Raw genomic sequence first — 15,476 nt, forward strand, 5'->3', positions numbered from 1 at the left:
CATACACTAATTAATAGGACCTAACGCTCTCAGGATAAGACTACACAATTAAAATTAGTATACGAACAAGCAGACGTAGTTTGAGGCAGAAAACTGCATAGGAGTACCATCTATTTTTAGGCAAGTCAAGACCATGCAAATTTCCAGATAGTGTCACTGTCAAGGGGGCTTTGGAAATGGTGCAATTGAGCTGCCTCAATATTATTTATATACCACGTTTTGACCCAGTGCAACATAAAGCACTTTTTAATGTAGAAAAACGATAAAACAATTTCGATGTAGATTTGCAAATCCAGCAGACCTTTGGAAATGCAATCTTAGCTCCCTGCATGTGGTGCTAGGGGTATGCCTTGCTAGGAATGCCAGCGTGTTCATTCCAATAGGAATGATTGCCCTTCTGCAGTAGTGTGGCAAAACGCTGTCTTGCCGAAAGTGAAAAATATGTTTGCACCAACTCTGGTTCATGCGCAAAGTCGAGGCCTGGAAGTAGTTGGATAGGTTTGCCTTTTAGGCAGAGCCGCTGCTAGGCTGAAATCACCTGGGATTAGTCCGCTGGAAGTGTTTGGAATGTGACTGATGCTGCCACAGTACCTAATATCCTTTCATAGGCGCTGGACTGTCGGAAGCCCTTCACGCTTCTTTATGGGTCAACAGCATTAAGGACAACAATATTACAAATTGTTGTGAATGTGAACCCAGAATCTGACATTCTGGGTTGAGAGGCGTGAGATCTGCAGGCATAGAACATGCTGCTGTGCCTTAGATTGTTCGTCCCGAAGCGCACATAGGTTGTAGGTGTCACGGTGGTAGCAGGACGTTAAATAAAGAGCAGGTGATATGTGATCAAGAAAGGACACTTTTTTTTGTGGAACCAGAGAATTTTCCAAGAGGTCTCAACCTCTGACAGAGGCCATGTACATGTAAGTCTCTCTTCCCAGCTTATAATGAAGCCTGTAATGAAACATCCCAGTCTGCCAACAGGTCTCCATTCAACGGGGCAGGTTCCACGCTACGTTCAATGTTTACCTTCTGACTCAGCGACGATGAAGCAACTTTGCCGCGTCCTGTTGTCTACGGACACTGATCCTTGGACTCCTGACCTATTGTTGAGTTTCCCTAATCCTGGAGATTTGGCAGGTTGACACTCAGCAAATCACAGATAACTGGTCGGTGAGCTCGGTGGGAATGGGCCAGACAACCAATTCCATTAACTGAGGGAGAGGGGAGGGGTAATGGTGACCTGGCAGAAGAGAAGGGTCAGGCAAACAGAGGACTGGTATAAATAGAGCGGTTAGAAACACTGAGCGTCACACTGCCCCGGGCCTAACTGGAAGTTACCGTCTTCACACAGGTGAGAGATTCCGCTTCATGCACTATTGGGTCTGCCTTGCAGGCTTGTTAATTGGCTATTATCAAAAACATGACGGCCATGTTTTACAAAAACGGTGCTCGGTTTCTTATTGTATTTACAGCAGAACTTGAAGAGGGTAGGTCTGGAGCTGTCAGGTACAGAGCGCCTGCGCTTCTTTAATTGAAAAGGAGAGACTGCCGCTTCTCAGCACTGGTGCAATACTTTTACTGGGCTAGTCCCGGCACTTCTCAGCAACAAACGGGCACTCAGAGACAGTGACGACCTGCACTTTTATGTTTCAACTTCGAGCAGTTTTACAGGTTTATTTATCTAAGTAGTAGTTATCAGAGGTAATTTAGGTCAGTTATGATAGTCAACTGAACGTCCAGTATGTTCTGGTAACTCACAAGGTGCTTGTATTTTTGAAATAACAATTGTTACCATAGTTGGGAGTTAATTGAATTTATTCTTTCAATTGATATTTAGATCCACGTGGGCCATAGTTAAAATATAGGGCATTTGGAGTCAGCGATATACTTTTCCACATTCGAAGGAGAATTATAATTGCTGCTGCCGATTGAAATTAATAAACTAAAAAGAAACCACCATTTCAAAACTTGCACGTGGAAACAAATGTTCTTGGGGGTAATGTGTTGTGTTCTAGCTGCAGATATTTACTCATAAAGTTGTGCTGATGAAAATAAGAGAATAAAAGAAACACACCTTGCAAAGTGATTTTATTATCTACTATCACCTCAGCTATAAAAGGCTATTTAAATCTACATTCTACTTCGAACAGATACTTGAATATTCTGTATTGGTATCATAGTAAAGTATATTATTTGCACTATATTGCACAAAGGACGAATTTAAATTCTAGTCCTTTTAGTGTGTTTAAAGGGGGTTTGTGCGGATGTAAGGCTATGTGATTTATATGTATGTGAGATCATATGCAAATTCGTGTATAAAATAAAAACGTCCCGTTTAATGCCAAGACATGCTTTATTGTAAAAAAAACAAAAGGGCTTTGATGGCCCCACTTGTACAATTATGGGAAATGCAGTGGATTCAGTGCTTAATTTGTGCTTGTTGTTTCCGGTGCTGAGCACCGGCACTTATTTTTGAGGGCCGGGGCTTATTCTTCTGCCTCAAGCATTTTCTGCGAGCAAAAGACACATATGGGAAAGGCGGAGGAAGGGAAAAACGAAAAAGAATCACAAAGGGAGAAATTAGAAAGCTGCAAGAGTGAGCTGAAGGGGCAGCGAGTGGCTTTATACGGATTGAAGAGGCCCGAGATGGCTTCAGGATTACGCCGCCTCAGTATTCCGTGTTCACACATTTAATTGCAGCAGCCGCGTGTTTAAGAGAAGGGCTTTGGGCACCAGCACCTTTTTATTAACAAAATAAGCACTGAGTGGATGTAAGCGATTTGACGAGGATCACCCAGCTTGTCAGGGGGGAACATGGGCTCATGCACAAGCTTTAACCACTGTACTGCTCATTCACATGCACAAATCACCCTAAGGGTCTGCATCGAGGGACCTTGCAAAACTCCGTTATGCTGCCTGTGCCAGCAATGTAGGGAAAAGACCCCAGGTATGACCTGGGGCTTTCGGTTTGCCATGACAATTATTGGGGTACAAACACTACCACTCTGGCGTTCATTCTGCCAGAGGTAAAACCCACTAGCTGGCTTGCCCTTACAAACGTGCTTTAGTCCACACATCATGCTCTTAAAATGAGAATCATGGCAGCACCAGTAGCATGTGCTTTTCAGCATTTATATTTATGAACTGAACACAAGCCTTTTCAATTTTTTTAGTGTAAAACACATTTTCGGGGTTTGTTTTTGTTTTACAACATATTTTTGATTAACGTTGTCTCTTATGCTGTAGGCCTGCATTTGAAAAAGCGGCTTTACTGCAAACCTTATACTGGATGCAAACAGGTTTTGCAGTTTGTCGTGATTGTTCCAAGCTCTGTACTGCAGTACAGTGGCGTGACAAAGGCCCCCCGCAGCCCCCGCGATGCGGGGTGTGGGAGGCACGAGCTCCATGGCGCCCCCTCAGCAGAGTACACGTTGCACAGGCGGCAGGCCCCTGATTGGGTCCAGTTGGGAGGGCCCCCCTCAACACAGTACACGGTGCACGTGGGCAGGCCCCTGACTGGGAACGGGGGGAAGGGACCCCCTCAACACAGTACACGGTGCATGGGCGGCAGGCCCCTGGCTGGGTACAGGGGGAGGCCCCAACAGTTACTTTGCAATGCCCCCCCTACAGTTACTTTGCAGTGGGGGGTGTAAGTTTCGTTACGCCACTGCTGGGTACCAAGTCTTCACTGTAGTAAGGTAGTACAGAGGAGGGGCGCCCTACTGGCTAAAAAATCAGTTGCTTAGACAACAAGCCCGTGTCCTGACCCCTCTCATCCACCTCGACAACACTGGCAGACACTTGTCAAATGACCTCATCTTCCCAAATGCATGTTGCACTGTCTGTCAAAATTGAGTACGGGGAGCATTCAGCACCCAGCCTTAGTTGGCTATATTAATAACCCAGGATATATTGTTTCAGAATATGAAGCAGCCAGTCTGCTGTGGTGGTGACCAAAGGAGAGACTGGTTGAATAGTGATATCACTGAGAAAGATTTATCATAAAATTACTTCACTATTACGCTCCTACGCACATCTGTCTTTTGAACGACTCCTGGAGCAACCTCCATCCGCGCATGTTAATGCCGAAAATATTGGGATAGTGAGGGACATTTGGCAAAGCAGAGTTATGTTTATAATTACCCCAAAGGATGCACCCCTAATTAGGATGAGGGAAGACCCGACATGGCCATTCAGTAGGACAAACTAAATTTACTCTGTCTACCCCAAGCCCTGGAAAGATAGAGCTAAAATCTATGTCTCCCTGAGAGGGAGTGGTTTTTTTTTTGGGGGGGGGGGAGTTGAGGGGGATGTCAGGGGGGGTTTGGGGGAGATGGGGGGATGGGGTGGGGACAAGCTCAGTTTGGGGTAGGGGACAGGGGGAAAAGAGAACATTTTTACCCAAAAAGATGTGTAGCGTTATGTATGATTCTACCAATGTAAAATGGTCACTGGTTAGGTGTAAGGCTAAACCACCCAAGTTAGTCAAATATCATCAATTGAGATTGTACACATGTCAAGTATTAGGATAGCAACCATTAATATATGTGGGTTAAATACCCCCTGGAAGAGGAAATAAAATGCAGATGATTTGAGCAAAAGCAGATATTTACTGCCTGCAAGAAACACATCTAGAAAAGGCAGATAGGAAATTGTTAGAAGGACTGGGTTTGTGGTTATTAGGGTGTACCGAACAGATGACCAAAACAAAGGGGGTTGCGATCATGGCAGCTAGTACTAGCTGCATTGTTAATTGGTAGAAAATAGATACAATTGGTAGGTGGGTAATAATGGAGTGTTTAGTAGGTAATGTTAGATTTACGTTATGTTCACTATATGGCTCAGTGGAAGATGACCCCTCATTATTTGATTTTATATCTGTAGAACTGACAGTTTGGCCCGCACCATACATTATCTGTGGCGATTTGAACTTTAATGGGTCATGGGATGGGGCACAGAGCCTAAGAGATATTAGAAGGAATAAATATCCAGGGCGGAAGCCTAGAGTTTTTCATGCTCTTAAGAATATACAAAGGGAGGTTGGGATTAGTAGATGCATGGTTAGCTCTGGAAGGCCCTAAACCGGGATATACTTATTTTACTGCACCACATAGGAAATTTGCTAGATTGGATTATTTTTTAGTGTCTCCAATATTCCTAGGCGAATTAGAGATTAAGCTATACCCTCGCTTTATGGCGGATCATAACCCACTGGTATTAGTGATTAAGGATAGAGAACGCCAGAGAGTTCAGAAGAATTGGACATTTGAGCGTGGTTTGCTGAATGATCCTTTGTATATACAGCACATGAGTGTGCGGCTAAAGGAATTCTTAGACTTCAATATTGGAACAGCCCCAATAGAAATGGTTTGGGATACATTAAAGGCAGTTATACTGGGGGAGAAACTATGGGGTACAGTATAAAGCGACGGAAACAGGCGATAACTCAGCTTCAGATATATATGGGGAAATTACAAACAGCAGAAGAGCAGCTTGTCCGGGCTATTAGTAATGATGTTGGGGTCGAGGACGCTATACATCAGGGTTCACTTGCAAAAATGGCCTTCGGGAACTATTCAACCGAGAGGTTATCGGGAAAAATAGCAACAAAACAAAGTGAGTGTTATGAATGCAGTGAAAAAGTAGGGCATATATTAGCCATGCAGACCCTCCAGAGGGCAACTTCAGGTATAATCATGCAAGTACAAAATAAGGCAGGGCTGACAGTAACGAGACCTGACTCTATTAGGGAAGCCTTCCGGGAATACTATACAGAATTATATGACACAGCTAATATAATTTTCTTAGGCTCTGCTGATTGGGGTCTTGTTATTCTAAAGGTAATTGAGGCGAGTTTTAAACATATCTTGCTGCCTCATTCACCTTCACTGGCCGTGAGCGATGCAAAAATGATCTGTGGTCCTCTGCCAGGGGCATAACACAAGCACCTGCATTCCCTTTGGTGAAGGCGGGTGGGGGTGACTTTTCAAGTCCCCAGTCCTTCAGGCCCCCTCCCCATTCAGCTCTAAGCCAATGCATATCTGTGACATATGGGAGACTCGGTGGCCCCTCTTCTCATCCTGGGGGCGGGTGGGGAGGACAAATCTTTTTAGGTCATGCTACTGTCCCCTGGTACCGTTAAAGGTAGTAATATTGATTGCCCCTGGTTGTAGTGCCCCCCCCCACTTTACACAATGAGGTATTCTAGGGAGAGCAGCCATGGCATTCCCAACCAGGGCAAGACATTGGGCATGGCATTGTCAGGCTTTGCAATGCTCTGGTCAGCTGAGCCCCTGCTTCTGTCCACCATGCCTGTCAGTAATTATTATTTTCCACCTGCCCCTTTACTGCCTCTCCTTGTTAAATTTGCCCAGGGCTTGCCTGCTGGAACTGTTCGGACATCCGAGTTTGGGTACTTAGGACTAGGGGTGCCTATTTGCCACCTGACTGTGCCGATAGCAAAATGCAGAGTTACCTTGAACAGGAAGACAGCTCAGGACTCTCCCTCGATCTGGGTATGGTTCATGGACGTAAAAAGATGGACAAAGGATGAGTTTGTGTCTTTTTGTCTAATGCAGCCTTTGGGAAAGACAGACAGGCATGACAAAGCAATAGCTTGGAAAACAGTCGCTCGAATTTAGCAAACGCTGAGATGATACGTCCCCTTTAAGTGCTAGCTAGTCAGTGATAAGATGAAGCAGGGAATCCATTTTAAAGGATAGGTGGTCACCTCATAGTGTGCATACAACGTGAAACTCGCCCCCTCAAGAACAAGAACAAGCTTGTGGTTTACCCACGCGTAGCCCTTTATTCACAATCGACACATTAAACTTAATTTCATTGACATCTGTACAAAATCCACATGAAAGCAAGAAGTCCTTACAATACTCTCACTTAAGCTTTACTACTAAGAGATACAAACCAGAAGCAGAAGAGTATATTAGGTGCAGAGACACATTACACTTGTAAAACTACACGATCCTTGAAAACTCATTGTTGTGAAGCCTACAGTGCGCATTGAGCCAGAAGGCCCCAACTTGCACCATCCCCCAAGTTCTGTCCTGGGCAGCCATTCATGAACCAGTAGAAGGCATCTGTCAAGCAAAACATTGTTACCAACCTTTCCATCCCTCCATCCCGGAGGGTACTTCCAATCCCAGGGCACCGCATAGTGCATCGGCCCTGCCAGGGTATCTGATCACAGGCGCAGCCCACAAAGTTCAAAACCAGGCATCACGGGTAGGGCGAGAGAGTCCAGGACCACTGGTAGGTCAGTCCTCCACCCCGCCTGCCCGGTGCCTTCACAAATAACTCTCTGCCCAGGGGTCAGTCCAGTCAAAGAGTCGGAATTCTTGGTATTCACCATTATTTTGCTGCCATGGGCTGTGGCAAAAACAAGGGACGGTTGAGTGATGATCGTCTAGTCGATCTGTCCTGGGCACACAGGAAGGGACAAAGAGATCTGGTCCAGGGGAGCGCTGTTTAAATGGCCGCCTGAGGCTTTCCCTGTGGCTTCTGCTGACGATGATGACGCCCACCCAGCGTTTTGTTTTTGGCTCCCCCAGTGACGGGGCAGGCCTCCTGCCCGTGGCTCAAATAATAGCGCCCCTCCTCAATATGCAGGTGGCTCCCGTGCAGTAGAGAGGTGTATACAGAGGCGTAGCTTCAGGGGTGGGTTGTTTGGGGTGTTACTCCCTCAATACATTTATTTCCTGGTAAATAGTGGGTGCAGGTGCTCTAGCCGGTGTGGTGATGTGTCAACCGGATTTCACCACAAATGTTTACATACAGTCAGACAAAACGTGCACTTATTCCCTTTCTCTATTTTGAAAGTCTACAAAAATGTTGGTAAGTTTACAAAATACTGTGTTTTCCCTTACTTAGTATCCATACAAATCTGCATTCCTTGCCCTTTGCACTGCCCCATACGCCCCTCTCATGAGCCCTGCACCCGTATAATGTACTTTTACTTGATAAGCCAGCGTGATTGTTAGAAAATCTGAAGCTCACCCCCAACATACCACCCAACCACCACCCCCCAATGTTACTGACCAAGCTATGCCCCTGGGTGGATAGCAATGAGGTAAAGAGGACGGCGGAAGTCGGGTAATGTCTGAACACTCGAGGAGGGGCGGTGGAGGATTGGAATCACTATAAACACCAGCAGCCATGGGATGCTTCAAGTGCGGGACAGTGCAGTAGGGAAGTGGGCAATAAAGTGGGAGCATGTGAGGCACTGATGACACACCAAGTCTTAGTATGGTGCAAGTGGGTGACAGTAAAAAGAGTGTTTCGTTAGCCATGAAAATCATATTTATAATGTTATAGTGTAAGGCTGTTGTGACTTGCTTGCGGCCACATGGAAGGCCCACCTCAGCAGGCTCGTAATTTACTGCATCGGGCCGCACTGGGTGATGTTACCTCAACTCAATGACAAGGTGAAAAGTTTAAAATATGTTTATAAATTGGAAAACTGAGCAAAGTTTGTTTAACATATTTTAACAAAATATATCCTGCACTTACTGGGGAAATCTCCACGTAGGGTGTCTCTATTTGCCAAGGAGAGGTGACATAAGAAATAAAATGCTTTGTTTAAGATTCTGAGAACAAGTAATCTGAGATCACGTTATTCAGCTGGGCATCAAAAATCCTTGTCTTTCCCAGTATCATAGTGGGTATTCAGAATTCACGAATTATTGCATCTTTTAACTCTTTATGGCGTGTTGAAGTGAATCATCACTTTTGGGTCTCAAATAAACATGTTTGGAGACATTGCCATGCTCTCAATGGGGCCAAAATGCATAGTTTTGAGGTATTTAGATTACTGTGCATTCGATATTTCATGCTTGCCTTTTTCACTTTGGCAGGTTCAACTTCTACAGACACACTACAGACATGAAGGCTTTTGTGTTGGCGTTCCTGCTGCTTGCAGTCAGCAGCCTGGAAGGTAAGGTTTCAGAGTAGTGCGCTGCCAGGTGACAGATAAGAGCTGGGTATTGCGCCATCTAGCATTGTTGTATTGTATAAAAGGGTGCTGGGGACACAATGCAAACAAGAGAAATGGGTTTGACTACCCTTGGTTTGGTACTAAAATGCCTGTCCCCTAATGGGCCGCACTGGGTTCCTGTGTAGGGTGACTAGGCGTCCAGGATTTCCCGGGACACTCCAGGTTTTTAGAGGACTGTCCTGGTGTCCCAACGCTTCTCTTAATTTTAAACAAATGCCCCGGTTTTTGGGACAAAGGTCAGATCATTACATAAATCTCCCTGTTTTTGGAACAAAGGTCAGATTATCTAGGGAAGCATAAATTAAAGGTATGCTCTCCCTTAAAAGACGCCTACAAAGTATGCAATGATTAAAGTAATTTATCTGTTACTGTCAGGCAACACAGTCCCCCACCTGCTCCTCGCAGAGACACGGAGTGGGGAGCAGATAGACGTGGGTGGAGGTGGGTTTGGGGTGCAGGATGGGAGGTCAAGCCATAGCTAACTTTGTATGTGTAGTCTTGTAAATGAGTGTGTGTGTATATATATATATATATATATATATATATATATATATTTAAAAACACACACATGTATAGGCACACATTCACCAAGCTACGCAAAAAAAGGGGCATGCCAGATATAAAAGTGAGTGAAAAGTCTTTAGTTTTTCGTTTATGTCTGGTCACCCTATACCTGTGTCACTGTTCATGCTACACCAGTGACAGCAATACAACTGTTTGAATAGCTCCTTTATGCTCTTGATGGTGTGCAGCGTGCCTTCCTACACGGTTCTGTGCTTCCTCACTGACAGTTGTAACGGAATAAGGTACCCTTATGTCAGCACTGTGTAACAAAGGGTCTGTGCACTACTGTCCTTGCTGATGGTTCCCACTGATTTAGGGGAGGACCTCCCCGCATGTGGCTTTTTGAGTTAGCAAGGACTGTTTGCAATGTGTGCTTGCATTGAATTGAGTATAACATTTTGGGCCCAATTTAGAGTTTGACAGGGTACATACACCATTGTAAGTGCAACAGAGTACCCGGCTCACCAAACACTCAGTCTACCAGACTTCATTTACAGATGGGGGGGCCTTACGTATATAGTCGACAGAACCCCCCCTGCCTCTGTTAAAGGAATATTTCCTCTGATGGCCTGACAGAGTAGGGGCCGTCGGAGGAAGGACATTACGCCCCCTGTACTATTTAGGGTGGATATTGTGATGCCTTTTTTTTCCTGTCTGCAATGGCCAGGAAATTCCTGGTGGTGAGGGCAGGAAAAAAACACAATAATGTAAAAAACAACGTCAGATATCCACCAAACTTTAGTACATTGAAAGGAGCTGCTGTGACAGCCGTTCATTTCAAAGTACACAAATGACCACTGGACCGGCAGTCATCTCTAAATTTGGTGGACAGAGTACCCTTGGTGTCGAGTAGGTAATGACCTCCAAATCCCAATATTACTCCTCCTATCAAAGGCTAAATTAAGCCCTTAGTTGTTAAATTTGCTCCATGAGGATGAAGAGTTGTGAATTGGACATCTCGTTCCCAACTACTTGGCTCCGGTGTTTGGTTCCATTGGTGAAGGTGTGTTTAGCCTGTTTAATGTGTTCTGCATCATGCAATCATGAATAATGAAATGCGTGAAAGGTAGGTTGCATTGGTGGGTAGCATTCCAAAGGCCGTGAACTGGGGGGGCGGGAGGGGGGGTGTCTTAGAGAGTGAATTGAACCGCCTAATCATTTCATCATTCTGGCTCCTCCCAAGGAAGAGCTGTCACTTTAACTTTGTATTTTTCGTCCGAGCAGCTGCTGTGGTGAAGAGGGAGGCCCCGAACCCCATCCCTGGCTTTGATGAGATCTCCAAAGCCTTCTCTTTGCTCGGTGAAATGCTGACGGCAGGCACACAAGAATGGGTGCAGAAAATCCAAGCCCAGGATTTGCATACGCAAGCCCAGTAAGTACACGTTTTGGGTCTTTTGTTCATTTTAGAGTCGTGCTGACTCCTTCTGGGGCTCGTCTGTGAGTCACTGGGCTGTAGGACAGTGCTCGACTCCAAACATCCGTACTTTCGACTAACCATGCCAAGCTTCTTATGTGGCTACTTCTCTCTACAGCACCAAGAAGCCTCTTGTGGTGCAGCTGTGCTATATAAAACTTACACAAATCTGTACTCTGGTCCTTTGAGGGCCCAGTCCTATCACGTTATCTAGATATCGAAAATGAAATTACATAAGTCTCATTTGCCTATCTTTGGAATCAGTGTATGAACCTGGAGGTCATGATAAATGTCCTTGTTGGGTAACATAAAAACCTGGCCAGTGTGCAGCCCTAGAATACTCCCCAGTTCAATAAAGCTAATGTAATGAAATATGAGTCATGAAGAGCTCTGGCTCACGATTACCAGGCATCTCAGGTTCCAAAAGCACACAGGAGGAAAATCTGAGAACCACATGTTATTGCCCTAAAAGAACGATTTGATAATTCCCACACACAAATCACCTTTAAAGCAGTGCTTTGTGATGTGAGGCTGTGGTCCAAGGCAACAATGAACGAACATTGGGCTGGATGGATTCCTGGTCTCCCTAGCCCCACCAGAATCCCTGGGCATTTAACATGCCTACTCAAAAAGAGTTCTTATAATTGCAGTATATCGTGTATCCCTGCTAAAGTAACAGTCCAGTTTGTATTTTGTAATTGGTCAATGAGTCTGATGTGGTTTACCAGCAGAACGTACACCTGTGGTCATCAGCTAGATCGATAAGAAATCAGTCATTAGTACCTTGTCAACTACATTTTTTACAGGGATGAAATGATACAGGACCCACAATACAAAAATATATATAGTTATGACAGTCAAGAAACACTGTTCCCTCAATGTTCTATTGAAATGCCCGTCAACACTGGTCCTCTGCAGCTGACACTGATAAACCAGTGATATTTTGATTCGCCCTAAAACCACCCTCGGCTCTGGACTGGCCCTATGGCACACAGGGGAAACCTGCGCTGGCAGAATGGCCCTGGGCTGCTTTCGAGACATGGAACGTCATCCCATACAGAACAACCCAGAGAGAGCAGCATTCTAGTTTCTTGCAGGCACATACTTGCTTAAGCGCCGTAAACAAAAAAGCTCCCAGACATTGTGCTTTTAACTTAAACGTTAAAATATTGGCCTAATACTGCTACTGGTACTAATAATAATAATAATACTAATACTACTTTTTATGATAATAATAAAATTAATAATAATGATAGAAATAATAAGAATAATAATAATAAACAATATAGTGCTTAACACTGCAACTTCGATCTCTAAGGGGGTCATTCTGACCCTGGCGGCCGGTGGCCGCCAGGGCCACCGACCACGGGAGCACCGCCAACAGGCTGGCGGTGCTCCCACGAGCATTCTGACCGCGGCGGTTCAGCCGCGGTCAGAAGCGGAAAGTCGGCGGTCTCCCGCCGACTTTCCGCTGCTCGGGGGAATCCTCCATGGCTGCGGAGCGCGCTCCGCAGCCATGGGGATTCTGACACCCCCTACCGCCATCCTGTTCCTGGCGGGTCTCCCGCCAGGAACAGGATGGCGGTAGGGGGTGCCGCGGGGCCCCTGGGGGCCCCTGCAGTGCCCATGCCCATGGCATGGGCACTGCAGGGGCCCCCATAAGAGGGCCCTGCAAAGTATTTCAGACACTGAAATACGCGACGGGTGCAAACTGCACCCGTCGCACCCCTGCAACTACGCCGGCTCAATTCTGAGCCGGCGTCCTCGTTGCAGGGGCATTTCCTCTGGGCCGGCGGGCGCTCTTTTGGAGAGCGCCCGCCGGCCCAGAGGAAATGTTAGAATGGCCGCCGCGGTCTTGTGACCGCAGTGCGGTCATTTGGCGGCGGAACCTTGGCGGACGGCCTCCGCCAAGGTTAAAATCAGGCCCTAAGTCCTTTAAATATGTATGCAGCAAGTATTATTATTACCCAATTTAATGGAACTCAATTTATTTACCTAGGAAGGATGTAAGGTGGAGTTGGCCTTGCCTGAGCATGAGCTTGAGACCTATCGCTTATGCCAAGTGAAGTAAGAGCTCTGTTTAGTACTGCGTCCACAACTTCTGTTTTAGCCAATGTATTTGTAACATTGTGCTATTTAATTGCAATTAATGTGCGAAATGGAACGCAACACCCACAAACCGAGAGGGTGTAGGGGTAAGGAGTAATTTAGGGTTTGGTGGGATGTACTTCCTTCTGCCAGGGTAACTGAGGTATTTACTCCACTACCCTGGTGGACTATTGCCTGGCAGAGGTCTCCTCTCTGCCTTTAGAGAACCGCGCTCCAGAATAATGTTGCACTACAACGGATGTACTTATCCACTGGAGTGTAAAATGACCATTTGGCAGAGTTCCAGAAATGCTACCTCATTCATATCAAAAGGAAGAACTTCCTTTTCAAAACTTACCAAATCCCTATGAATGCAGTGATGAGTGATGAAATCCTACATGGGACAGCAGACCTCTATCACTGCATTCCATTCACAAAATGTCTCAAGGACATGGATACGCCCCTTTTATGCCTTCTTTACTATGAAAGTCGCAAGGAGTCACAATGTCAACATATGAAGTTGCAAGTCAATTTGTGACTGGAAATGTGCCTTTAGAACATGGTTACTGTGGGTAATGCACTAGCAAAGCCTAATATTTTTAGCATTGCAGGTTTTGTGAGTACAAATCCCTTTAGTACATCAGGCTCCTAACTAATTAATTGAGTGAGCCATCAAAGGCATAAAGACAAAAGCTATTCTGGGCAACAGGAACAGTCTAGAAGGTCTTTTCTCCTACTGTGGTATTTGCTCAGACAACGCGATTCTTTGGCTGTGCCTGTTTGTATGCATTCACCTGATGGCTATTGGATTCATGTGACTGTCTATGTATGAGAGTGAACTGCACTATAAAAGTAAACCATGTTGCAGGTCATGGTACCGCTTATGATCTCAAATAGTACATCACTCATGACATGTTTTATCACTGATAACATCACTAATAACATCTAGAATTACATCATTGATGACAAAACTGTGCATGGCGAGGGCACGAGTTATAGTTACTTCAGTTAACTATAACTGGTGAATTTCAGTGTTTTTTAAGTTTAAAATGTTTCATTTTAACTACTGATATTTCTATAATAGTATAATCATATTTATTACCATGATTTAGTGTGGGTGGTTGGGTGGGTGTGGTTGGTGGTTCATGATTGGTGTATAGTGAGAATTAGACACCGATCTTACAGAGTCTTACAAAGTACAAGGAGTTGAAACATATAGCAAAATGCCAAGAAATGTACATATTTAGATTATGGTGCCTATTCAGGAATATGTAACATCAACTGACACACTTAAGGTGGAAAGAGGTGGGCTTGGAGTTCACATTTGAAGTCCAAAAGGTGGGAGACAGCTCAAATTTCACTGGGGGATGTGTTCCATATGCCTACTGCCAGTAGTTGACTGTAAATTTAGTGAATGTAAATAGCATTTGTGGGTCACTGAGGACAAGTAGCACATACGTAATATGTCTAATCAAGAATCCACAAAGTTCTTCAAAGAACATGTGCATATGAATTGAGAGAACCATCTCCAAATTTTGTCCCCCTACTTGCACTCCTCAGATTGTGAAGTAAAGCACTGTGAAGATTCATAAAGTACATTACGTAGATAACTAAATTCAATTTTTATTTCCCCAGGTCCTATGTGGAAAAGACACAACAGCAGCTTGAGCCCCTCAAGGCAGAGTTCAACAAGATCCTTGAAAATATTATGAAACTTGCTAAGGGTATGGGGCAGTAGCCACGAGGGATAACCTCAGCTATACCTCTGTCAATATTTGTATAAAAGGACACTGATATAAATCTAGATTATGTTACAATTGGTTTGTGTAAATCGTTGTTAATGTATGTCGTGTGACATCTGTTGTGGACTGTTGAAGAAAATTAAGGTGATGTATCATTAAAAATGAATGACAACATGAAATGGCTGTTTTTGGTATCATCTGTTGAGATCCAAATTGAATTTAGCAAATAAATATATGTGAGTGACATAGTCAGTTTCGTAAACTTGAAATTCAGATGGTTTATATGACATATGATCCAGACCTGAAAATACAAAAAATTCTTAGAATATTGTTCTGGATAAAGAGGTTTCCCTATTGTGTGTACTTGTGGTTAATTTTTAAATAGGTTTCACACCTTGGCTAAATAAATCCAAGCTTGCATTGAATGTTTTTTGGAAACTATCTAAACATAGGAGCTGATTTAGAATTTGGCATACAATGGTAGTCTATCACAATGGCAATAGAGTACCCTTTCCAACAAACTCTCGGTCTACCCATCGAACTTAGAGGTAGACCACCAGGTGTACGTCAACAGAGTAAAATGTACTCCATCAGCATAAACCTTCTTCATGTTGGAAGTAAGCCGTCCGACCATCCGCCCTATTTAGAATGGGTAGTAAGA

General features: G+C 44.7%; 1 protein-coding gene across 1 annotated transcript; it reads left to right on the top strand.

The window, feature by feature from the left end:
* The first annotated feature begins 1,209 nt into the window (after window positions 1-1,209).
* Window positions 1,210-14,994, top strand: APOA2 (apolipoprotein A2). Its single transcript, XM_069217819.1, has 4 exons — window positions 1,210-1,351; window positions 8,868-8,947; window positions 10,796-10,943; window positions 14,709-14,994. Exons 2-4 carry the CDS (start codon window positions 8,896-8,898, stop codon window positions 14,809-14,811), a joined length of 303 nt encoding a protein of 100 aa, XP_069073920.1. The 5' UTR covers window positions 1,210-1,351; window positions 8,868-8,895; the 3' UTR covers window positions 14,812-14,994.
* Window positions 14,995-15,476: the final 482 nt, after the last annotated feature.

The sequence above is a fragment of the Pleurodeles waltl genome, chromosome 12 (genome assembly GCF_031143425.1).
Source record: "Pleurodeles waltl isolate 20211129_DDA chromosome 12, aPleWal1.hap1.20221129, whole genome shotgun sequence".
NCBI lineage: Eukaryota > Metazoa > Chordata > Amphibia > Caudata > Salamandridae > Pleurodeles > Pleurodeles waltl.

Excerpts from the sequence above, each read along its gene's own strand:
- APOA2 (XM_069217819.1), top strand. The coding sequence starts at position 8,896 with ATGAAGGCTTTTGTGTTGGCGTTCCTGCTGCTTGCAGTCAGCAGCCTG. Across the intron at positions 8,948-10,795 it reads TGCAGTCAGCAGCCTGGAAG|CTGCTGTGGTGAAGAGGGAG; the intron begins GTAAGGTTTCAG and ends TCGTCCGAGCAG. Across the intron at positions 10,944-14,708 it reads GATTTGCATACGCAAGCCCA|GTCCTATGTGGAAAAGACAC; the intron begins GTAAGTACACGT and ends TTATTTCCCCAG.